Here is a 25,549-nt window from a genome sequence, read left to right as displayed (position 1 = left end):
GAGCAGAAAGATAGGAGACTGGGTTCTTAACAGAGCCACAGACTATCTGATTCCTTGATTTAAGAGAAAAATAAACCCTCACGTGTTTAACCCACTGTTAGTTTGGGTTTTCTGCAACATGAAACTAAATCTAATCCTATCTGACATACATAATAGCTCCTAAACAGTCCTGGGGTAATAGGAGGCAGTTTTCAAGGAGACTGTATGGGTTACTTGTTCCCACAACTCCCTTCTCTGAGAGCTCCCACCCAGGCCCCACAGTTGTGATCCATTTGACTCTTCCTCCCTCCAAACACAAGTCCTCTGCACTTGACCAGGGTGGACCAGTTGGTATTTGGAATCCAGCTGTTGAGAACGATTTAGTTAGCAGTGCAACTTGACACAAATCGTGATGGAGAATGGGACACACCATGATGGGCCAAGCCATAAATCGATAAATCTTCAAAGAGATAATAGTGGAGTGGATACGCAAAGAGGAAACAAGGAGGCACCTCAGAAGTCAGAGTGAGAAGCGGACAGAGGCTGAACTAACCATGTGATCCCAGCTCCCAGTTCGCCTTCTCTGTGTTGGGCCTGGCTGTTCCTGCATAGATCCCCACAATATCCTCTTCCTCTCCTATTCTTTTAAGTGGATTGCGATTTCCTGGGACCAGCAGAACTTCGACAGTTCTGGATGTGACTTGCTAAGAGGCATATTATGTAATAATGAGCACCTGCCTTATGTGGTAGTGAGAAGAATATAAAACGAAACAACAGGAACTGCTTGCAATGAACATCTTGTCATCACTGAGAAACACATGATGGGAGTGCTGATACCGCAGATTTTAATGTTGATATTTAAAGATTTATATAATTACAAACACAATTTTTATCATTTTGATGTGTGGATCAAACAGAACATAACAGTAGTATCATGTTCTGTGTTTGCTTTACTATGGATGAACATCAAACATTGCAACATGTCTCTGGCGGAGCTGGAATATTAATAGTAAGGATGATAGTGATAGTACACTTAGATTGGTGTAAGGATGTATGGTTTTTAAAACATTTAAAGCATATTTTCTGCCCTAGCTGGTTTGACTCAGTGGCTAGAGTGTTGGCCTGTAGACTGAAGGGTCCCGGGTTTGAGTCTGGTCAAGGGCACATGACCGGGTTTTGGGCTCCATCCCCAGTAGGGGATGTGCAGGAGGCAGCCTATCAATGATTCTCTCTCATCATTGATGTTTCTCCCCACCCCTCTCCCTTTCTCTCTGAAATCAATAAAAATATATTAAAAATAAAATAAAGCGTATTTTCTCATTTTGTATTCCCCTTTCAGCCCCATCATTTTGAAGAAGGGAAGACTCAGAGATGCTCTCAGGCACTTGGCTATCCATTCTCGTTTTTACTTACAGTTTAGGTTTGGCCAGGACTGGAGGGGGCTCTTTGACAGGTGAGGAAGGCTCAGGGATTTTTGCTGGCTGTACACTGAATCTCTCCAGGAAAGAATCAGGCCTGGTCTGGTTGGCAGTCACCGTGCCACCCTCAGGAGACGCTTCGCTTCCTTTGTCATCTTCCGGAAGGTTGAAGTGTACTCGGAGCCCGATTCTTGAGCTGGACCGGGGCTCGTTGTGGTTCACCAGAACCCCTTCGAGTTTGGGTTTAGGGGGTTGTTCCACAGAAGGAGGCTGTGGATTGGGTGGGGATGGCTGCTGCTCAGTCACAGCCAGGTTGGTGATGGAGTTGGCTGAGTGAAGAGACCCATTATTTCTGAAGTCTTCATTTCCTGAAACAACAATAATAGGACCTCAGCTGTTATCTTACTCAATGAGACTGAGATCGGATTGTAACCCCAAGCTGGGGCATGTGTCCAAACAGATGATGATGTGAATGGGAAAAAGCTTGTCAAAAACAGAGAACATAATCTGGGGCATTAAAGAATGGCGAGGATACAGGAAAAAAGCTGAACTAGAAATCTAAGTACTGTTTTGGAAAGGATATTAGTAGTTTATATAAAACCAAGGAGATGTTTTCTTAAGAAGTGTAATACATAACAGTAGGACAACTGGGTTGGTAGTGGTGGTTATAAATGCAGTAAGAAATTGAAAATTGGATATTGTTCAAGAACACTTTCCCCAATAATTCAATTTTTAAAAGGAGAGTCAAGTTAGCTTTATAAGAAAAGCAATAAGAAGGATAATATAAACTTTCCATACTCAAAGTCATGGTCTAAATTGTTCTGACATGTAAAGAGCCCTTACCTCTCACATCCAGCTGTGCGATGCTTGACACTGTGCCGTATTTGTTGCTTGCAGTACATGTGAAGCACCCAGAGTCTTCTGCAAATACTTCAGCAATGACCAAAGTACAAATCTCCTCTAAATGCCAGCAAAACAGAACGGTTACTGACATAATTATGAAAATGGAATTATGCAATTCACTATCAGATGGTTTTTCTATAAAAGTCAATGTAAGAAGTTGATTGCATTAGTTGTTTGAAAATAATTAGTCCAAACAATTATTTGATTGAATGGACTGATTAGGAGGCTAAATGAATGAAAGCACATAGAACAAATAAATCCACGCAGACAGACTATTGGCAAGAGAATATTATGATAACATATTATATATTATGGATTCTCAAATTGTCTTCTATATTTATGTCACTAGTTCACATGACAAAAATAGAATTGAAGAACAATAAACTTTAAAAAAATTACAAAAACAACTTAGGAGTTAAGGCAAAAGGAGATTTGTATGAAATAAAAGGATTAATAAAACATTTTTTAAATCCCAGATTTCTCACTATTTATGTGAGGAACTTTTGCAGTTAGGTAATTTTAAAGGAAGGCCACAATTTAAAACTGGACAATAAATATTTTGCTTAGCGAAATATTTGAAATTCTGGGTGAAAAACAAGAGAAATGCATTTTTTTCCTTTGTAATACTATGGTAATTCTGTTGGATTACTCCAATACACAGCATGAGCCCTCTTTTGAATAACTACAGAAGTGATTCCCAGGTAGAAGCATATGCTTATAGCCTAAAATTTTTGTAGTTAGATATTACTTGGCAGCTAATGAAGAGATAACTAAGATAGTAGCCTAAACCTCCAGTTATCACCCAGTAGACCTGACATTAAAAACAAAATTAATAAAGCATAGTTGCTTTAGGAGATACTTGGCATCTCAGTGTTTCATGATAACTGAATTTAATTAGCTGGACAACCGCAAGGAAGGCTGCACAGGAAGCCAGGGCAGACAGCGTTGAGCACCTGCTCAGTAACTACATCCTCTTCCCTCCTTATTAACTGAACCCTAACTGTTCGCCCTCCCTGGAGTGTTCATGTGCTTCAAATCAAGTTGGCCTTGCCCAGCCTCAACTGGTGAATTGAGACTGGTCGTGCTAAGCCAATCCTGCTAACTCTATTCTTGATAAGTGATGCCATATGACACACAATTCTGGTCAATGAGATATTAGGGAATTTCTGGGAGATATTTTCTTGTTCTTTACACAGACAAAAGAAAGAGTTATTCCATATTTTTGTCTCTGAATATTGTCAGCTGCATAATATCCATAACTATGGCAACTGTCTTGGGTATATGAGTGGAACCAGCCTAAGAAGATACTCTGAAGATAGCAGAATGGAAAATGGAAAAAAAAGGGTTGGCCCCCGATGAACTCTGAGATGCTAAATTAACCAGTCTCAAGACTGCTACTTCTTAGAGCATTTTGCTATGTGAGAAAACACATTTTTTCTTATTATTTAAGCCACTTTTAGTTAGGTCTTCTTTACTTGCTGCCCCCAAAATCCTAAATGATAGAAAGGCAACGTTTGCTGTTGGTGCCTCTCTGTCGTTTTTCTGAGCCCTTGGCCTAAGCTTCCTTCTTTATGTTCCCCTTTCCAAACATTCGTGCTTTCCTTTTTCAGCAACCTGCTCTCAGAAAAAATGATCTGATAAATTCATTCACACTACACTATACCTACCTGATAAGATAAAGCATTCTGTCCCCAAAGGGTACTTACATTATACAAGGTGGAGGGAATACCTCTGGCTGTGGGATTTTCGGTCATGGAGCTGGGAAAGGCAGGATTTGTTTTGGGCAGGGACATCTTTTGAGCGACTCTGAAAGTGTTTTGTATATGAGATTGCCTAGTGAAAACGCCTGCTTTGGATGAATGTATTAAAAGCCTGAAATATTTTCAAGGGGAAAAATACTTCTCTACTAGAAGAATGCAAGAATAAGGACCCTCTGGTCTTTATTATGTATTCCCACAGTGAAGAGCTATGCAACATCTACTTCTGGAATGCCTTCGCATTCAGTTTTCTGAAGAGAGTTATAAATTCCAAGCCCTCATTCTTACCTAGGGGTAAAAATACAAAGGGATATTTCAGGGTGATCACAAGGAGGACATCCAGATGTTTATGCTTTCATTGTGAGTGACTTGTATTTTTTGGAGGTAAGAGCTTCACCTACTTGTCACTTTCATGTCATCTTAGTATCCTTCCAATCAAATCTAATACCATCACAGACTTTTATTGATTCTTCAAATTTCAACATTTGATGCATAAGTTTTCAGAAATATAGGCTGTGAAATTGGATTTAATCTAGCATTATAGAAATTGCTCTGCCCAGTTTTGAAAGGTCCTGAGAAGGGGCCAAGGGAAGAGGGAAGATATTCCTAAGAAAAAAATCCTCAATACCACAAACTAACTGCATTCATATTAGGGGTTGAGTACATATTCCAAATTTTCACATACTTCCCTTCTTTCATTCTTCTACAATAATAGCTAAAGTTGGTTTGGATCTTTTCCCTAAAACTTTATATTTCACGACCCCTTTGTAATTTCAATATGTTTTGTTATTATATCAAACCACTGATCACACACTAATAAATTAAAATTAAAATGTTCTTTACCTGGCTCTGCCATGGATCGAGGTTCTAGAAGAAAATAAATTAAAACACTCTTAGCATTTATTTCACTGAGAGGCTATATTTTCATCAGAAGCTTTCTATAGAATTTCATAGTCACTTGCATACTCATGAGTGATTTTTTAAGGTTAAGCTATAATGTTAAGTAAAAGGAGCTAAGCACCAATGACCTCCATAGGGACAAGATGGTTGTCACAGAGGGCAGCAAGAAAGCTGCTATCTAAATGATGTTGCTGTACCTTGAGACACATCTGGGTTCCACGTAGGTGAGGAGGAAAAGTTACTGAGTTAGCTGGGATTCAGGAACGACTGGCTTTTACTGATACCCATTCAGCCTTACCTGGAAAATGTTTGTGAAGACTGAGAGATTATTCTTGGTTTTGGGCTCTCATATCCTAATAAAATATAGAATATACCTCTAAGGTTTCAAATATTAAAAGCCCCAGAATGGGTGACAGGTTCCTTGAGAGCTGGTCCTTAATCTTAAAATTCTTTATCATTCCTGAAAGTGCCTGCTGGGTACTGCATACCGGTGTTCAATTAGTGTTTATCAAATTGCAGGCACTCAGTGAGTAACTGTTGACCTTAGTTACAATCTTCTACACAGATAGAATATTGAAGTATTTTTCTCAGTTTCAATGGTATTTTGAATATATTGTTGCTGCTACTGCTGTTAAACTTGATAGTACTTTGATTCATATATCATACTGATCCAAGTACTACTATTTTGTGATCGACAGAAACAAATTAACAAAAAAAGCAAATAATTTTCAATGTATTTAATGCTGAAATGGGTCACGGTGAAAGCACTTATGTGACAAGAAAAGAATAATTAACCACTTCAATATATAGGTAACTCTTACAATAAAAAATAAAAACCTAATATAAAAAATGAGCAAAGGATATGAATAGGTAATTTAAAAACAATGAAATACAAAGACCAAATAAATATGAAAAACAGTTCCACATCACATCTCATTAGTGAAGTGAGAATCAAAAGAAGTATTTCCATTTGGGGCCTATAAAATTAGTGAAGATAAAAAATACTTAATCCCCATTGTTAGTGAAAGTTGTAGTAAAATATAGGACTATGTGTGTCCCAATTCAGCTGGGACAAATCTGATTTATTCCTGGGATCTCTGTGTAATATTAATAGTACCCTCTTTCACACCCCAAAGTGTCCCAGATTGAATGATAAATTATGTGATCATACTTAGTTTCAAACTTTAGGGATGACATTTTGGCAATATACAGGGGTGGGCAAAAGTAGGATTACAGTTGTTCATATGGAAAAAGACATGCAGGTTATGATTATTACAATAGCTTTATTCTGTGTTGCATGCACTCACAACTGTTAAGCTACTTTGCCCACCCCTAGATATTAAACGTCTAAAAAATGTGAATTTACAGTAGTAATTCTAGTACTTTATTTTATATTCTCAAAGATTTTTCTGTTAACATGCATTGAAGCATAGTTTATAATAGTAAAAATTTGTGAACAATCTAAATGTTCAACAATAGAAAATTAAATAAATATGAAATTAATTGTATTGATCTAATTTTTTAAAGAAAGGCCTATATTTATTAACAAGGAAAGATGTTCCTGAAATGTTGAGTGAAAAAAATTAATTTACAAAAAAGAGTATGATTTACAGTTGACATACAATATTACATTAGCTTTAGGTGTACAACCCAGTGATTAGACATTTATATAACTTACGAAGTACTCACCCCAATAAGTCTAGTATCTATCTGACACCATAAAAAAAGAATATTATTTATTTTTATTAAAAAATATTCATGGGTAGACACAGACAATAGGGTGGTGAAGGCTTGGGGCAGGGGGGGTTGGAGAGGGCAATGGGGGAAAAAAGGGACATATGTAATACTTTCAACAATAAAGATTTATAAAAAAAATTCATGGGAAAAATGTTGGAGACTATACACCAAAATGTTAATAATTGGGTTTAGATTGAGGGATTATGATTACAAATGATTTTTAGAATATTTTTATTATATTTAAATTAATTGTGAAAAATTATAAAAATAAATGCCTACAATACATTTATGAAAATTAATGATCAGAAAAATAATTTTGAAGCATCAACTTACTTTTCTGTAGGATTCTAAAATCTGGAGAATCTTCTATCAAGGTCCCTTCTCTGTACCACTCAACTTTAGGAGATGGAGCTCCTTTCACTCTGCATTCAAAGACAACCAGCTGACCCTCCGAGGCTGATAAATTTTGTAACATCTATAATGAGAAGAATATTATTAGAACCCAAAAGTGTACATTTTTGAAATCTAGTTCCAGTGCTAAATTTTTTTAAAAGATGCCATTGCCTCTGTATTTGGATTTTCTCCAAATCTTCTACATCTCCAGCAGCTCCAATTTAATTTATTTTTGAATAAAGGTTTGAATGAAGGTTCACTCTCTTCTTTTTTTTCCTCTCTGTGCCAGACAAGTTTATTAAATACTAGACAAAACATTTAGAAGGATTCCAAAAATACTAATTTTTTTGTAAAGTACTTCTGTTCTTAAATGCTCAAGTGGAGTTTGGTTTTCAGAAATAATAACAATTTTAAAAATCTGCAGTGAGTATTTACTAGGTATACTCGGCATAAGAGTAATGTATTTTTTCCACAGAAGAATATCGCTGTCCACAAGGTGTAACATCTCTGTGGTCCGGTCCAATGAACTAACTGTTTTCCTGGCTTTGCCTTACTTACATTCTGTTGTCCTCGAAATTGACTTTGTTTTGCTATTTTGTTTTCTTTATGTGTTCTTTACAGTATAGCTTCAGCATCTATGCAGGAATATAAACTCTGACAATCTCTATAAAATAATAGTCATATGAGTAGTCTTAGGTCATGGTAAATATCTTGTAATTTTGTGAAGGTGTCATTAAATATTTTTCCACACTTCCATAAAAAAAGGTTTACAAAACCACTTTGAATTGTAAAATATTAGTGTATTCCATAATAGACTCTATGGGAGAATGGAACTCACATTTTCCTTTCACATCTAGTCTTCCACTCATCAAAATTTGTGAATCTAAAGTCACACATTCATTTATGTAGTAGGTGCTTCATTTGATTATGAAATGTTTCTTTGGCATGTGTGTGAGCATGTTGTTCTTTTTAATTTTGGCCTAAGGATTATAAACATAGAAAGGTTATGATTAACTTCCTCCACAAGCTCTTTTTAGTAACAAATGCTGCAAGGCTTTCTATTATTACAATTTTTGGATCTGCAACTAGGAAATATTGGTTCTTGCTTCAGAGAAGGGGATAGCTATTTTTTTAAAAAATATTTTTATTGATTTCAGAGAGGAAGAGAGAGATAGAAACATCAATGATGAAAGAGAATCGTTGATTGGCTGCCTAATGTTTGCCCCTTACTGGGGATCGAGCCCTCAACCTGGGCATGTACCCTTAACCGGAATCAAACCCAGGACCCTTCAGTCTGCAGGCCAACACTCTGTCCACTGAGCCAAACAAGCTAGGGCAGGTGGCAGTTTTTGTTTGTTTATTTGTTTGTTTCTTTTTTGCTTTTATCATTCACTCTTATAAATATTTTGTGATTGTTTACAGCTCTTGTCTGAACAATTTATGATATTTTGTGCATGGCCATATCATATTTATGGCATTTGTTTAAGGAATATAGGGGTGGGAATAACCACCTGGCTTCAGCTACCGTAGGAAACTTTTCTCTCAGAGGGGTGTGTAAGTTAATATTGGGACAGCCAGGGGGCGATGTAGTTCAAAATTAGTGCTTTGTTCTTTGCGTTTCCAAATTTGTTTGCTGAAATAATTCAGGATGGGATTTGCATAGAGTGGTTTCTAAATTAATAAGGAACTATTTGATTAAAAATCTTGTTATTCCTTTTCTACCCTAAACAACATCCTCTGGTGACAAGAATGGAATGCTCTAAGTAAGCAGGGAACATCAACGATTCTTGAGTGCTCCTGGCAAGCTTGTGAAAGTGCCCTCAACCCTGACATTTGAGCAAATTTTGTATTTAAACAGAAGCTGTGGGGCCTATTGAGTACTTTAATGGCAGTCAGACATCTCCCTGGGATTCATATACTAGTATAATGGGGTTTCATTCCTTCTTGAGGCAAACAAACTAGAAAAACAAACAACAACAACAAAGGTGGTGATGGCAGAAGGGATTGAATAAATAAAATATGGCACATTTAAAAAATAGATATAATCAGAATGAGGTCAATCTACATGTTTTGACATAGCTTGCAGTTCAGTTCAGATATAAAAGCCACTTCTCAATCTGCAGAGGTCACACCAAAGCCCTGTTTGCAAAAGGACCTCCTTGAGAGAGGAGACCAACTGAGACCAACATTATTGTTATTATTCACTAGACATTGACAGCCAAGACCTGTGTTCTATATCAGAGTCCAGCCAAGACACCTGAGATACTACAGTGTATGGAATATGCCCACTAAATGTCTGTGATATAAGATGGAAGCTCATTCCAGTGTGACATGTCATCAATACTCAGTAAAGGAAGTGCCAAGGGTCATCTTACAAACCACTTAGAAAAAATGATTGGAAGTCATGATTTGAAGGAGAATGATAGCTGTTATTGCTGAAAACTTCTTTTCTACAAAAGTCTCATGGGAAGGAACTGGCACACATCACCGCATGTCAGGGTTCGAAACAGTTGCACCATTTGAACATAGTGCAGATGGTGCCACATTCAACACAGTAGTAGGTCTTGGGCTGTTACTAATGGCACAGTGTGTTCACTGTGTACCGACATGATCATAATCATCAGGATTTCACTGATGACTAATTAAGGCAAATGAAATGTTCCCCAACTAGCAAAGGTTAAGTTAGTCTTAACTAGGAATTATGGATTGGACTAAAGTCACTATAACCAATGTCTTTAACTTCTTGAGGTGAGCGGTATCCAAAGTGCAAGTCTGTCTTGTGTGTCATCACCATACTGATCATCTGGGAAGACGTTCTTTGCAGGGTAACTTGATTATGCAGAGCATTGAGAAGCATGTCTTCCATGGCCATTTGATATTGGATTTTTTTTTCTTTATTCCCCTAAAGACACTCAGATGCCACAAAGCGATGAAAGCAATGATTCCTCCTTAGCTGAAATGGAAGTTATTCCCCACAGAATAAATATTGCTATGTGCCTGCTTTGTGCCGAGCACTGTGCCACGTGCTGTAAACGTGAGTTGAAAGGACACAGTCCTATAAATACAATGCAGGGACATCTTGAGAAAGGGCATCTTCCTTATTGGTTAAAAGATGTCAGCTACAAAGGTTCACATTGTCATTTTCTTCCATTTTTAATCCAGTTGCTATTTTGCACCTTGGAAGATGCTGCAAATGAATGTTCTTAGTGCTTTAGGCTGGAATTGGATCAGAGCAATTTTTACTGATAAAGAACTGTTTGACTGAAGACTCTTTTGCCCCTTGCTTGTCAGAGGTGTCCTGTAACAGCTGAGTCAGAAAAACCTCCGGAATGTCAGGTTGGGGAGAGGGACCCGTGTAATCCTCAGAAATCTGGATCCTGTCACTAGTCCAGTTATTTCAGGGTTTCCTGCCTCTGATATTATATAATGAAGCACTCTTCTTCAAATTCTCACTTCCCCTGCCCCCTTCACTTTTCAAATTACTGCTGAAGCAGCTGGAGCCAGGGCTGCTGCAGCCTTGAAAGTCCGCCAAAGCAGCTGCTATGGGAGAGGGAGCAGCAATAGGAGTAAGATTCTAATTTGATCGTCTGCCTCCCTTCACACTCAAGAAGTGTGAGCACGGTTTCCCCCATAAATAGAGTGGAAGTGTTTTTTGATACTGTATAGAGAATAAAGGATAGTCTATCTTCATAAAATATTTTCAAACATAGGTATCACCTATAATCAGAGCAATGAACTAACATAGAGAATCCCTGTCTTCTCTCAGACTCTACCACTGTTTTGTTGGGCAGCCCTCCTTTTCATTTTAACCTTCTTTAAAGAGAAGATAATACCAGTAATTCCCTATCACCAAAGAAGGCACAAGGAGTTAAATGAAACTCCGCTCTCTGATGCTTTTTTAAAAATTGGCTTCTTGCCGTTACTCTCTTGGCAAAGAAATGCTCTGTTGGGCAGTATAGAAAGTGAGTCATGGGGGTTGAAATGCCAGAAGTTCCTAATGAAGTACACAGAGCAGGAATACCCCGAATAAACATATGCAAATGATCAGTTATCAGGGGCTCATGCCACGTGATTACCATCACCAGTGGCTCTGACTCAGACATTTTCTAAGGACACTGGCAGTGACTATGACCTCAATCCTGCCTGTATTGATGGAAACTAACGTAAGCACGCTGCCGCTGATAAGTCCCTCTGGAATCTGAGTCACAGCCTATCCCAGTGCCCTACGTCTGAGCAGTTCTGGTCCATTTATGGAGGCAAAGGCATACATCTGAGGGCTGAGAAAGCCTCATCAGAGTTTGGGTCTTTGTATTAAGGACTGTTTTTCCACTGTGGATCTAATATTTTTGGAAATTTATCTAACAAACAACATATACTAATGATTATTCATTTTCCCATTTTTATTTATCAAAGGCATATATGTATCAGCCAATCGGAGCTTCTAATTAGAAGTTCATCAGAGTCACCACACAAAGGCAGCTAAACCTGTTACTCTAACCAGTCCATGAAAATGCAATGTAAAGATTAAGTGTTGAAGTCCTACTGTACTTTTTGGAACAATAAAAATGATTTTGGACCTATTATTACCTTTATGGACTCCTATACAGATATTAGAAATAGGCTTCAAAATGCTTGGGAGGGACAGAAAAGTAAATAGTTTTATTATTGTGCTGAATGTTGTACCAGAGGTCTGCACCAGGTGACAGATGCAGGGAAAACAGAGCACCTAGGAAGATTTAAAAGTGAGTGGAAGGAGATAAGGACACCTCTCTCATCTCTGGCTGGGCAGTTGGTAGTACGGAAGAGAAAAGAGAAGGAGATTTCAGTTGGGACTAGGTACATATTATTCTGTGATTTAGTTGCTTCTGAAGAGTCAGCACTGTTTCTAGGGTGTGACAAAGTGTCCTGATTTCTGGGGCACTTAAGCTATGTTTTAAGGCTAAGTGACTCAGCCGTGAAATAAGAGACGATTACAGATAGCTCTATTAGCTATATCACACACACACACACACACACACACACACACACACACACACACACACACGTCCATTTATAACTCGTCATCAAAGTCTTGTATTTGCCAAGTCACAGCATGTTGCTTTCCTATGTCACATCTTTGAAAATAGCAATGCTGAAACATCAAAAGCAGGTTACAAGAAGTGAATCTGAAAAATCAAGAGGCATCTTGTTTCCCATATGAATGTTGACTCAACTGATATGGATATGGATAAGCATGTCTCAGTCTAGACATTGGTTGATTTTGGAAAACCATTTTGGATGAGCTGATATGGTGGCACCTCCCTAAAGGTGATGTCTGTGAAAGTTGTGGATTTAGCTCTTTCTTTAAGGTCAGTACTTATTGGAAAAGACACGGTTTTTGCCATTTTGCTGTAAATCATGATGTCTCAGTCCCAGGACTACTGGCAGTTTGGTCTGGATAGGTCTTTGTTGTGGGAGGCTGTCTTTCAATCCATTGCAGGATGTTCAGCCGCATCTCTGGATGCCAAAAGCACAATGTCCCAGATGTGACAACTAAAAATGTCTCCAGACATTGCCAAATGTCCACTGGGGGGTGGGGGGTGGTGTGGAGGGGAATTAACCCTGACTGAGAACCCATTTCTCCAAACTAAAGCATACTTCTGAGAGGACAAAATCTCTTTGGGCTTAAGTTAGCATTGATACAAACAATAAATTATAAATCCAGTCATAGGTTCCATCCATGTAGTCTTCATAATATCAAATAAAAATCCAATGTCACTCAATTTTTTACCTTTTAATTTATTGCCTTATAAAACATATAAACAAAGTCAATGCTATCTAAGGGAAAAAACAATTGAGTGAGAATTGGGAGAACATGTTTCTAGTCCTGATTCTGACACTAACTAATTCTGTGACTTTGGATAAATTGCTTACTAGTAAGCTCTCTGGACCTCCCTTATTTATTTATTTTTTTTTTTGTAAATGAAAGTGCTTAAGTAAAATTTCCAGTTCTAATACAAAGACTATGAGACTCAGAATTAATGCCACCACAATAGTTGACACCAGGCAATAGAAAAATAGGACTCTTTATCTTAGAGTGAGGTTTTATGTTGTGTCTCCTAAGAACATCTACTCCATCTCTTGAGTGCCAAAGACACTCTTTTGGTGCAATTCAATTCTTTTGAAAGCCCTTCCAGAGAAACCTTTGGCATATAAGTGGCTAGAAACTTATCACCTGATCCCTAGGTGTGGCTATTGTGTTTAACAGCAATAGGATACCATAAAGAACAATGTGGTGATTGGAGAAGACATTTCTTTCATTACACAAACTGTTATAGAAATCTGAGACTTGAATGACTTGGTAACAAATACTAAAAATCCCAAATCCTATACTGTACTTATAACAGACCAAAATCCTGAGATAAAATCAGTAAATGTTGGATCCTACAACTTTGTTTGGGTATTATAGTATATTTAAAGCCATGACAGAAAAAAATAATATTTTCATTACCTTTGTAAACACCGGAGCTGCAATGATAGGTTTTCCATCCAATCCTTGCAAATAGTTAGTAGGGCTCCGACACTGTTAGAAGGGAATGAACAATAGATTTATTGTCACTAGCATTACTAAATAGATAGATAGATAGATAGATAGATAGATATATAGATAGATATAACACATTCATAGAATTTGGTGTGTGAAATTAATCTAAAACCAAAAGACTGACATTTTCTAAATCTATGAATTATAGACTTCAAATTTTATACTGAACTGATTGTTTTTCTTTCTAGATCATGGTGACTGCCTCACATGTGTAATTAACCCTAAATCCCAAAGAGCTTCCATAGAATTTCTGAGCCTCCACAGATTATAATTTGAAAAACTACTGGATTAGAACTAAAATGTGACTCCTGTGCATTACTCAATGGCTTAGATAAGCAACTGTTTAAATTTTTAAATGGTTTTAAGTCAATAAATATATCAATAACATGTTACAAATATATTTAGAATAGTATGATTTTATATTTTAGAAGTATATGCATACATATATTTTCATATATGTGTCTAGAAAATGCATGAAACTATCTGCTAGAAACTATTAAAAGAAGGTACCTCTGAGGAATGGGGGCAGGGGAGTAGAACCTTAACTAAAGCTTTTACTTAGTATAGCTTCTCTATTTTTCCAGTGTTTTCACACTAAGCATGTATTAGTATCATCATTATCATCATCATCACCATCATCTTGAAGGATGAGAGTCTTCAATGTATTAAAAAAATAATTTCATGGTTGTTCCCTTAGAAAGTAGAATTCTGAGTGTCTTGGGCCATTGTGTGTAATCAATACTCTAATGCCAATAAAGCTGGAATATTAGGGACTAACTTATAAAGGGTCTCTATGAAATTGCCCATGAGTTTCAGGGGTCCTCAAACTTTTTAAACAGGGGGCCAGTTCACTGTCCCTCAGACCATTGGAGGGCCGGACTATAGTTTAAAAAAAAACAACTATGAACAAATTCCTATGTGCACTGCGGGCCCGGGACGAGTCGGCAGCTAAGCAGGACAGGCAGCAGCACCCGGGGCCGCATGTGGCCCGCGGGCCGTAGTTTGAGGACCCCTGAAGAGAGTGTTTCCAAAGCAATAGGAACCACTGATATCCTACATTAGAAGTACAAATTATCATGATCATGGAAATGAATTGCCCAAAGTCATTATGAAGGTGCAACAGAGAAGAACATGATCATGCCATAAAAGATGGTCATGGTCACAGTGCCTGCCTGTCACAGACTATGGCACTTGTGTTTCCCTTAGACTTTTGTACCTGTTGGATGGTTGATACACTCGGCCGGGCCACCACATGCTGGGCTTGGGTTACTGCTGAAGGAATGGCTGCAGAAGAAGTGGGCGGGGGTGACACCTCTTTTGGCTTCTGGATTCTGAGAAATAATTAAAACTTTTATAAAAATAGACTTACCATTGCTTGTGAAAATTCTTTCAGTAAAGTTAGTAACACTATCCCTGCTTATAGTTAGATATAATACAAGTCTTTGGTCAACAATATTCCACAAGCCATTCTTTACTACACACTTTATTACATGTAAACAGGAAGATGATAAGATATCATTCCTGTCCTTGAGTTAGCTGCTCTCAGTCAAGCTGGGGACTTGTGCATATTCACAACTGAGAATCCAGATGAGTGCTATGATGGAGCATGTGCAGAAGATAATTTTTTGAGATTTGTTTTGCCCTCTGTATTTTCCCTCCCCCATCCATTTCAAGTAAAAGGCCAAGCTTTGTAAATCTTTGCTTCTGGGATTTGGGCATGGCAGAAAGCAGAAATAGCCTGAGTCAATGAGCTCTTCAAGTTATACAAATTAAAGGGATTATTTGAAGGGCAAGAGAGCCAAGAAATATTCTTGAAGAGGCTGCAGAGGGGAGATTATTTTAGCTTTGTGGATCTTGCCAGAGAACTTGAGTCCAGAGGGGATGGTAACCCTTATGATTAAAGAGTACCACTCTTGCTAAAGATATCAGCACCCAAGCATATCAGAAAGCAGCAAAGGACTGGACTTAAAGGGGCCTAGAGGTCTGGGACATGGACCTCTCCCTAATAACCTGGGCGGGGAGTGGGGTGGGTGGGTGGAAGACCGATGACAGAATGGGCTTCCCTTTTTTTTAGATGTTACCTCTGACTGTCTCAGCTTCCTCATCTCTAAAATGGGGAAATAATCATTTTTACCTCATAGAATTTTCATGAGGGTTATAAATAAGGTAATTCATGTAAGATGTAAAGAGCAGTGTTTACCATCAAATATTACACACACACACACACACACACACACACACACACATATATATATATATATATATATATATATATATATATATACACATATATATATATATATATATCCCAAGGAGCTTTCCACAGTCATGGAGGAGGAAGGAGACATCCAATAAAGGGTGATTAAATATTTTGTGTATATCAAAATTCACACCCATTAGGCTTGTAACTGTGTTATGAGAGCCCTGAGGAGGCAGTGATAAATGTGCAATAGAGGAGAAGTTTATTATAGAACTTGACTAGGTTTTGAAGGCCAGGCAGAGGAGATAGGGCATTCCTAGAAAAGTGAACAGCTTGAAGAAAGAGGTGAAATGAAACATACATTGTTTTGAGTGAGATGGCAGCAGTGCAGAGAACTTGAGGTGGGGGAGTGGAGGAGGAGAGGGAAGGAAAGCCTGGATGATACTCTACTGAATAAGGCTTTGTATGCCATGCTAAGAGTTTTTAAAAATGTTATTGTTTGTTTTGTGTTTTATTTTCCCATAGATAATTTTTTTAAGTCAGAAAAATGACAGGATCAGAATGATCTTTTAGAGAATAACTGGTTGTATTTGGAAACTATAAAAGAGAAAAAGGTTGGAACACTTGTAAGGCGGTGACTGGCATAAAGAGGCAGGAACAAAGGAGGAATTGAACTGAAGCCATGAGAATAAGGAAGACAGTTAAAGGGAGAAATCATTTACTGTGGCTATGAATTTTCATATCTGCACAAAAGCTAAAAGCAAGTTATCATTTCAAAGTAGGCACACAAAGAATTTTGAAGAATAAGACATGATCTCTGCCCTTAAGGAGTAATTACCCCCAGTAGGGGAGGACAGAATGCGCAAACACAGTTAACAGCTCTTTAACCAGTCTTCCAAATATTGCCACTTGTTTCAGGTAGTCTCAAGGAATGGCTCTTGTGTCTGTTTCCAGTTCCCAGGTCTTCTCTCCACAGCCTCCTCTGCCTAAAATGCCCTTTCCTTTCTTATTTGGGGGTGTCTACCTACCGTTCTTTTAAGCCAGAGCTGAAGGTCACCAATTCTGAGTCTCCCTTCCTGATCTCTCTTTCCCTCCTCAACCAAGAGAGCCCTGTGTGCCAAGTCTTTTTCAACTTGTACATAATTATATCACCTTTTATTACACTTTATTACTCTTACTGTCTATATGCTTGGTATATACCTTTTGCTATATTTGCTATATATTTCATTGCTATATATTACATTCCTGCTAGACTATAAGCAGGAAGGCAGGAAATATCTGATTTTTCTTAGTACCCATTGCATCTAATGAAGTGTCTGGTGTAGAGTAGGTGCTTAGTCAATGGTTGTGGAAAGTAATGAATAGATAGATGTAACTTTGTTCAGTACTCATACCAATTGTTCAGCAAAAAAGTCACTTGCCCACTCACATAAATAATTTAGGATCACCAAGTTTTGTGTTCTTGTATTATTATTTAGTCAGAAAACAAAGTTTTTTTGAATCACTGGATGTGCGTTTTTCACTCTGTATATATAGGTATGATGATAATTCATTGGTGATATTTCATTTTTAAGATAGTGGGAAGCTTGCCTGGCCAATGTGGGTCAGTGGTTGAGTGTTGACCTATGAACCAGGAGGTCACAGTTCAATTTCTGGTTTGGGCATATGCCCAGGTTGTGGGCTCTATCCCCAGTAGAGGGAGTGCAGGAGGCAGCCAATCAATGATTTTCATCATTGATATTTCTATCTCTCCCTCTCCCTTTCTCTCTGAAATCAATAAAAATATATTTTAAAAAATATTGGGAAGCTTGAATTCACAATTACTTTTCACTAATGTGTTGGAAATGGCCTTTTTATTTTGCACAAATAATTGCACAGTTGCTGAGAAAACTTAGGAGACCCCATTTTTAAATCTAAAGGGAACTTTTTAAAAACCCACTAGCAAAGCTACTGATGCAGATGGGTTGCATGGTTATTGGAAAACCTCCTATGTGGAAAGAGTATGTTTATTCCTCCTGTATATTTCCCTCTTTTAACTGCTATTAAACAAGAAAGCCTATATTTAAATAACTTAATTAAAAGTAGTAATTAAATAACAGTAAAATACTGGGAATATTAAAATTAATCTAAGCAAGACTTAAGCAAATTTAGAATTACCGATTCATCTCTTCCTTGTTAAGGTCCCCTTCTGAGTCAGAAGAAGAAGCCCCTGAAAAAATAACCAAGACATGAAACTTTTAAGATAATTTCTTAAACTGGTTCCTAGGCATTTGAAGACCTATAGAATTTCAGACATGGAAATGAACTCAGTGATTCCCCACACTAACAAACACCCACTTTTACAGGAGAGGAAATATATTCTAAGTAGTTAAAGGGCTTGCTCAAAGCCACATGACTAATTAGTGATAGTGTTCAAATTAACTGGTACAAATTCCAAGTGTTCTTTATATAAAACACCTGCTGATGCCTTTGGACTAAAAAAAGTCTTTGCAGACATTAATGTGGTGTCCATAAATCCTCTTACTCCTGACCTACCCAGACTAAATAAAAGAAGGGATTACATTGGATTCCAAACATTGTAGATGTAGGTGGATGCTCTTCCGTCTAGTCCTAATATTAACAAGTCATATTTCATCTCAGGAGGGGGGTGCTTGAAGCTCTGTTGCCATAAAATGAAAAAAAAAAATCTGCAATCCAATCTCAGCACTGTTCCCAGAACTTTGATCCTGGATTTACTTCTCGATATAGTAAATTTCAGGAAGATTTATCAGAGCTAAATCTGGAGGCATTTAGTGTACTCCAAAATTTTGAGAATGAAAATATACCACACACTTCTATTCACGTATTATTCACTATTATCATCATTATTCACAATCTATTCAATAAATATTTATCAGATACCCACTATGAACTTGGCACTATATTGGAGATATAGAAGAATGAGACAGTACCAGCCTTACAATCTAGTTCATAAATGGGCATTTAAATCATAATAATGCATTATTTAAGTGCTGAAATCAAGGCCTACATAAGATATTATAGATGATAAAAGTGACAAAGAATGGTTCCCATAAAAAAACCCAGGGGATGAGATAAATGGGAGCAAAACTTTATAGATATGTAAGGAACATAAATTGATTTATTCTCTAAAATTAGTCATATAAATTTTGTGCTGATGCAAATGCCTTTCTAAGGTTCCCAAATGGTCTCCTATCGTCTACCCTTGAATCCCTGTGGTATATTTTCACCCAGGAACCAGTGTTAAAAGCTAAGTCAGATTATGTCACATCTCTGTTCAGAGTACTCCATAGCTTCTCATCTCCCTCAGAGTAAAAGTCAAAGTCCTTGCAAATGACCTACATAATCTGTTCACTTGCCTCCTCCCATCTTGAGCCCATCTTGAACTTTTGACCTACCTGATCCTTTTTTCTTGTTGCCTTACCCTGGCCACATTGCTCGTCTCTTTGTAGTAAGACAGGCACACTGCCACTTCAGGACCAGTGCACTGTGGATTTCTGTGCCTAGAGTTCTTTTCTCTTGAATATTTTTGTGGCTCACTTTTTCACTTCCTCTAGGTCTTCACTTATATGTCACCTAGTTAGTGAGGTCTTCCTTGATCACCCTATCTAGCATTGCAGCTTACACACACACACACACACACACACACACACACACACTCATACTTCCTATCCCCAATTATATATACTGTGAGATAACATACTTCCTATCCCCTATTATATATACTATATATAGGTCACTACCCCTGGTTCCTGGCACAGAGCCCCTAAAACTCTTACAATTTCCTAAGTAATGAGCACTTTGGAGTATCTCTTGTTTTTGCCTTTGACTCCATTCCTGACACAGGGCTCCTAAAACTCCTATAAATTCCTAAGTGATAAGAGCACTAAATGGACCTTTTGTTCTAATGAGATAACTGGGTCATCTCCTCTCTTGTTCTTGGATGGAGGCTTGTCACCAGAAAGACTAAGCCATGATTAGAAGCTTGGAATTTTCAGCCCCACCCCCTACAACCCAAAAGGTGAAGAGGGGCAAAAAATGCCTGCGTGAGGAAGCCTCCTTAGATATTGTAGGTATAGGTGGATGGGGTTTGGAGAGCTCCCAGGTTGGTGAACATATTAGAAGCTTGGAATCCAGGAGGGTGGCACACCCCAACTCCACTGGGACAGAGCTCCTATGCTCAAGACCCTTGCAGACCTCACTCTCTTTATCTTTCCATCTAGTTGTTCATCTGTAACCTTATCATATTGTTTAATAAACTGCTTATCAAAAGAAAATGTTTTCCTGAGTTTTGTGACACACTAGCAAATTAATCGAACCTGAGTTAGGGGTCATGGGAACCTCTGATTTGTAACCAAGCCAGACAGAAATTGTGGGTAACCTGGGGACCTACTACTTGTGATTGGCATTTGAAGTGAAGTGGGAGCAATCTTATAGAACTGAGCCCTTAACCTATTGGATCTGACACTATCTCCAGGTAATTGGTATAAGAGTTGAGTTAAATTGTAGGATATTCAATTAGTGTCATAGAGAATTGCTTGTTGATGTGGGAAACTTCCTACCCCCAACACACACACACACACACACACACACACACACACACACCTGTCATATATTTTATTTATTTTTTATCTCATATACTTTATGTCTCTCCATTACAATGTAAATTCCATCTTTCCATGAACCTAGGAATTTTTGTCTATTTGGTTCACTGCTGTTATCCCCACTGCCTAGAAGGGTGTGTGGTAGAATAGGTCCTCAATAAATATTTATTTATTACTAGAGGCCCGGTGCATGAAATTCGTGCACGGAGGGGGGGGGGTGGTGTCCCTTAGCCCAGCCTGCACCCTCTCCAATCTGGGACCTCTTGAGGGATGTCCAACTGCCCATTTAGGGTAGGATCAGGCCTAAACATGCAGTTGGACATCCCTCTCACAATCCAGGACTGCTGGCTCCCAACTGCTCACCTGCCTGCCTTCTTGATTGCCCCTAACCACTTCTGCCTGCCAGCCTGATCACCTCCTAACCATTCGCCTGCCAGCCTGATTGATGCCTAACTGCTCCCCTGCCAGCCTGATTGCCCCTAACTGCCCTCTCCTGAAGGCCTGGTCCCCCCCCAACTGCCTTCCCCTGCAGGCCTGGTCCCCCCCAACTGCCCTCCCCTGCAGGCCTGGGTCCCCCCCAACTGCCCTCCCCTACAGGCCTGGGTCCCCCCCAACTGCCCTCCCCTGCAGGCCCGGTCGCCCCCAACTTCCCTCCTCTGCCAGCCTGGTCACCCCTAAATGCCCTCCCCTGCAGGCTTGATCGCCCCAACTGCCCTCCCTTGCCAGCCTGGTCCTTCCCAACTGCCCTCCCCTGCTGGCCTGATCACCCACAACTGCCCTCCCCTGCTGGCCATCTTGTGGCAGCCATCTTGTGTCCACATGGGGTCAGCCATCTTTGACGACATGGGGGCAGCCATCTTGTGTGTTGGAGTGATGGTCAATTTGCATATTACTCTTTTATTAGATAGGATAACTATATATCTTACCAGTAAATGCTATATTCCAAGAGTATATTGCTTTACCTTCTATATAAATCTCAGCAGAAGTTGAATCTGTCCCATAGATGTTAGAAGCAAAGCAGGAATAGCGTCCTGTGTCCTCTTCAAAGGCTTCAGCAATGGTCAGTGAGTGCAGATTTCCCGCCTGGACAATATGAATGTCTGGGGAATTTTCCAGCTCCTTGCCTTCACAATACCACCTGCAAGGAAGGGAATATGGGACATGACTGAAATGTGAGAATTAATGACATAGATGGCTTCAGATGTTCCTTAAGAAGAAAACTGGGAGAAAACAAAGATGGCGGCATAAGATATACACCTGTATGTGCTGCCTCTCACAACCACACCAAAACTACAACTAAAAGACAAAACATCTATCACCCAGAACCACGGGAAAGCTGGATGAGTAGAAGTTCTACAACTAGAAGGAAAGAGAAAAGAGCATTGAGATGTGCACAAGCGCGGAAAAGCTGAAGTACGGAGGCACGTGAATCAGGCTGGCAGCTAGTGACTGGGTGTGCTGTTTTTTCAACCCGAAGGGAGACACAAGCTCCTGATTACACTGAACTCCAGTTTCTGGGGAGACTCTGGGGACCCAGACCCCTGCAGGGAGAAGCTGGACTGTCTGCCATTGGGTCAGAAAGTGAGGGTGGCTTTCTTACAGAGGTGCGCGCAGGAATCATTGTTTACTGTGCTGGGGTGTGGGACACGGGGACGCGGAAACTCGGAGACACAGAGATGGCTGACTGGCAGCCATCACTGTTTGCCACGCCCTAGCCTAATGATTCCCTGAGACCCCGTCCCACACAATTTACAAACCCACCCAAGCTCTATGCAGCGGCTTTTGCATATAAATGGCCTGCCCTATGGCAGCTTAATCTAACAAACTTCAGCTCTGGTCAGACAGCTCCAAAACCTCCAAACCCCAAGCAAAGAGGAGAAATCTGCAGATCTTGCTGTAGCTCCTGCTGGGTAGCCTCAGACAGTAGCTGACCTGCACCCCATTGGAGATCCAGAAGCCAGTGTACCTAGTGGTCAGTGTGAGACGACACCAGATTTCAACTCCTCACATCCATAAGTGACACATTCAAGAGGCAGACTCAGCGAGCACCAAAGCCCCACTGAAACAAGTCCTGCTCCATAAGGGTGTCTCCAGCACAGCAGTTCTTCCATTATAGACAAAGCAGGTCTTCACAGCCAATTGGCCTGGAGGTCAATTCCTCCCAGTGTACCAACAGCAATCAAGTCTTAACTACAACAAGACTTTGCACTCAGCCCACAAAGGGGTGCACCAAGAGTGTCCACCTCAGGTGATAGGGGAGGCTGAACCACTGGGCCCTAAAGGTCAACTACCACAGAAAATCACCCCATCAACACAGGGAAGCAGCCAAAATGCAGAAACAAAGAAACATGCCACGAATGAAAGAAATGGAAGAAAGCAAACTACTGGACACAGAGTTCAAAACCACATTTATAAGGTTACTCAAGAATCTTCTAAAAACCTCTGAGGAACTTTTAGGATCTGAGACCTTTAAGGATCTTAATGAGAATGCCAAAAAAATGGCAAAGGACCAGTCAGAAATTAAGCATACACTGTCTGAAATAAAGAATATACAGAAAGGACCAAAGGACCCCAAGAATCAAACCAAAGATTTGAAATATGAGGAAACAAAAAACACCCAACCAGAAAAACAAAAAGAAAAAGAATCCAAAAATATGAAGATAGTGTAAGGAGCTTCTGGGACAACTTTAAGCGTACCAACATCCGAATTATTGGGGTGCCAGAAGAAGAGAGAGAGCAAAATATTGAAAACCTATTAGAAGAAATAATGACAGAAAACTTTCCCTCCCTGGTGAAAGAAATAGACTTACAAGTCCAGGAAGTGCAGAGAACCCCAAACAAGAGGAATCCAAAGAGGACCACACCAAGACACATCATAATTAAAATGCCAAGGGAAAAAGACAAAGAGAGAATCTTGAAAGCAGCAAGAGAAAAGCAGTTAGTTACCTACAAGGGAGTACCCATACGACTGTCAGCTGATATCTCAATAGAAACTATGCAGGCCAGAAGGGAGTGGCAAGAAATATTCAAAGTGATGAACAGCAAGAACCTACAACCAAGATTACACTACCCAGCAAAGCTATCATTCAGAGTTGAAGGTCAGATAAAGAGCTTCACAGACAAGAAAAAGCTAAAGGAGTTCATCACCACCAAACCAGGATTATATGAAATGCTGAAGGGTATTCTTTAAGAAGAGGAAGAAGAAGAAAAAAGTAAAGATAAAAATTATGAACAACAAAATGACAACAAATACATGCCTATCAACAAGTGAATCTAAAAATCAAGTGAATAAAAAATCTGATGAACAGAATAAACTGATGAATATAATAGAATCAGGGGCATAGAAAGGGAGTGGACTGACAATTATCGGGGGGAAGGGGGTGTGAGGGGTGCGGGAAGAGATTGGACAAAAATCTTACACCTATGGATGAAGACAGTGGCGGGGGTAAGGGCATGGGGTGGGGTGGGGAATCAGGTGGAGGGGACCTATGGGGGAAAAAAAAGAACATCTGTAATAATCTGAACAATAAAGATTTATTTAAAAATAAAATAAAAAAAGAAGAAAACTGTGGTAAACTTAGAGTGAGAACATTAAACAATCCACTATTATGGTATAATTTAATTGTAACTATGAGAAGACCTGGCAATATTCAAATCACATTGTCCCTTTACTCAGGAAATTAGAAAGTGGTTTCTATGAAGAATGATACAACTGTGAGAAGATGGATGAGAAAACAAATATAGCCAACCATGAAGAGCAGGTTCTTTGATGTGGAACTCGGCTTCCCCTAAAAAGACTTATAGCTTTCTACAGTATGCATTAAGTAAGTACTAGTTTAGCTTATTTGAAGATGAGTTGAGTTTGTTCATTCCCTTCTACAAAATTTCATTTGACCTAGCTAAATAAAAATTATTCTGTTAGTTACTTGAATCATCAAAGTAAGGAGGATGGGTCATAGTCACCCAGGAGTGGCCCAATTCTGGCAAATAACCTAAGTATATTTCTATAAGTTATGGTATTTTATTTTAATGCTATATACTTAAAGTTAGAAATTTTTATTATAACATAGATTTTTGGCCAGAAGTTTACACAGAATAATACATAAAATAAAGTTTAAAATGTGGAGGGGAAAGGCCAGGAAAACTACAAGGAAATACCATTTCTCACATAACAGATTGGCAAAAGTGTAAAAGTTTGAGCACTATCATACACTGCTAGCAGGAATGTAAAATGGTACAACTTCTATGGAAGGAATATGGCAATAACTGCCAAAATTACAGATGCATTTATCCTTTGACCCAACAATCTCACTTGTGGGATCTATCATTCAGGTACACTTGAATACATACAAAACAACAAATGTGCAGGTACTCATTTAAAGCACAAACAATTAGAAACAACCCAGTGTCCATCACTAGGGGACTGGTAAATAAACTATGGTACAGCCATATAATTGAACACTATGCAGCTCTATAAAGAAAATGATAAAGATCACTATGTACGGAGATGGAAAGAACCCCAAGATATACAGTTAAACTTTAACAGCAAGGTTAAAACAGTGGGTATGGAGTGTTAGCATTGTGTAAGCAATGTGGGAGAGTTGAAAAATCAGGAAACCAAGTAAGTGCCTTGGGGATGTCAATGAAAGAAGCCAATTTGTGCATTTTGTGCAGAACCCCAGCAAGTTTCAGGATTTGGAGATCCAAGTTTGGGGATGTGGAAACACACTTCAAGCAAGGGAGGAGACATGGGGCTTAAAAGAGAGTAATTTATTTCAAGTTTGGGAAATGAGCATTTAGACTCCCACAGTTTGTCACATCCTCTCTTCAGTTAGGGGATGCCCCACCCGTGGTCGGCAAACTGCGGCTCGCAAGCCACATGCGGCTCTTTGGCCCCTTGAGTGTGGTTCTTCCACAAAATACCATGGCCTGGGCGAATCTATTTTGAAGAAGTAGCGTTAGAAGAAGTTTAAGTTTAAAAAATTTGGCTCTCAAAAGAAATTTCAATCGTTGTACTGTTGGTATTTGGCTCTGTTGACTAATGAGTTTGCCGACCA

The 25,549-nt window shown here is 39.0% G+C and overlaps 1 protein-coding gene across 1 annotated transcript in view; it reads right to left on the bottom strand.

Moving 5' to 3' along the window:
* Positions 1 to 25,549, bottom strand: part of MYPN (myopalladin) — a 99,818-nt gene that overhangs the window by 34,934 nt on the left and 39,335 nt on the right. The window contains exons 3-10 of the mRNA XM_080687962.1: positions 21,455 to 21,630; positions 18,028 to 18,079; positions 14,887 to 15,001; positions 13,578 to 13,649; positions 7,028 to 7,169; positions 4,901 to 4,924; positions 2,241 to 2,357; positions 1,393 to 1,765 (exon numbers count right to left, since the gene is read on the bottom strand). Coding sequence (XP_080544088.1) covers positions 1,393 to 1,765; positions 2,241 to 2,357; positions 4,901 to 4,924; positions 7,028 to 7,169; positions 13,578 to 13,649; positions 14,887 to 15,001; positions 18,028 to 18,079; positions 21,455 to 21,630 — 1,071 coding nt within the window. The remainder of the gene's footprint in view (positions 1 to 1,392; positions 1,766 to 2,240; positions 2,358 to 4,900; positions 4,925 to 7,027; positions 7,170 to 13,577; positions 13,650 to 14,886; positions 15,002 to 18,027; positions 18,080 to 21,454; positions 21,631 to 25,549) is intronic.

This window comes from Plecotus auritus (genome assembly GCF_963455305.1).
Source record: "Plecotus auritus genome assembly, chromosome: 9".
Lineage (NCBI taxonomy): Eukaryota > Metazoa > Chordata > Mammalia > Chiroptera > Vespertilionidae > Plecotus > Plecotus auritus.
The sequence above is the reverse complement of the archived record's forward strand: the minus strand, read 5'-3'. Positions and strand labels throughout refer to the sequence as shown.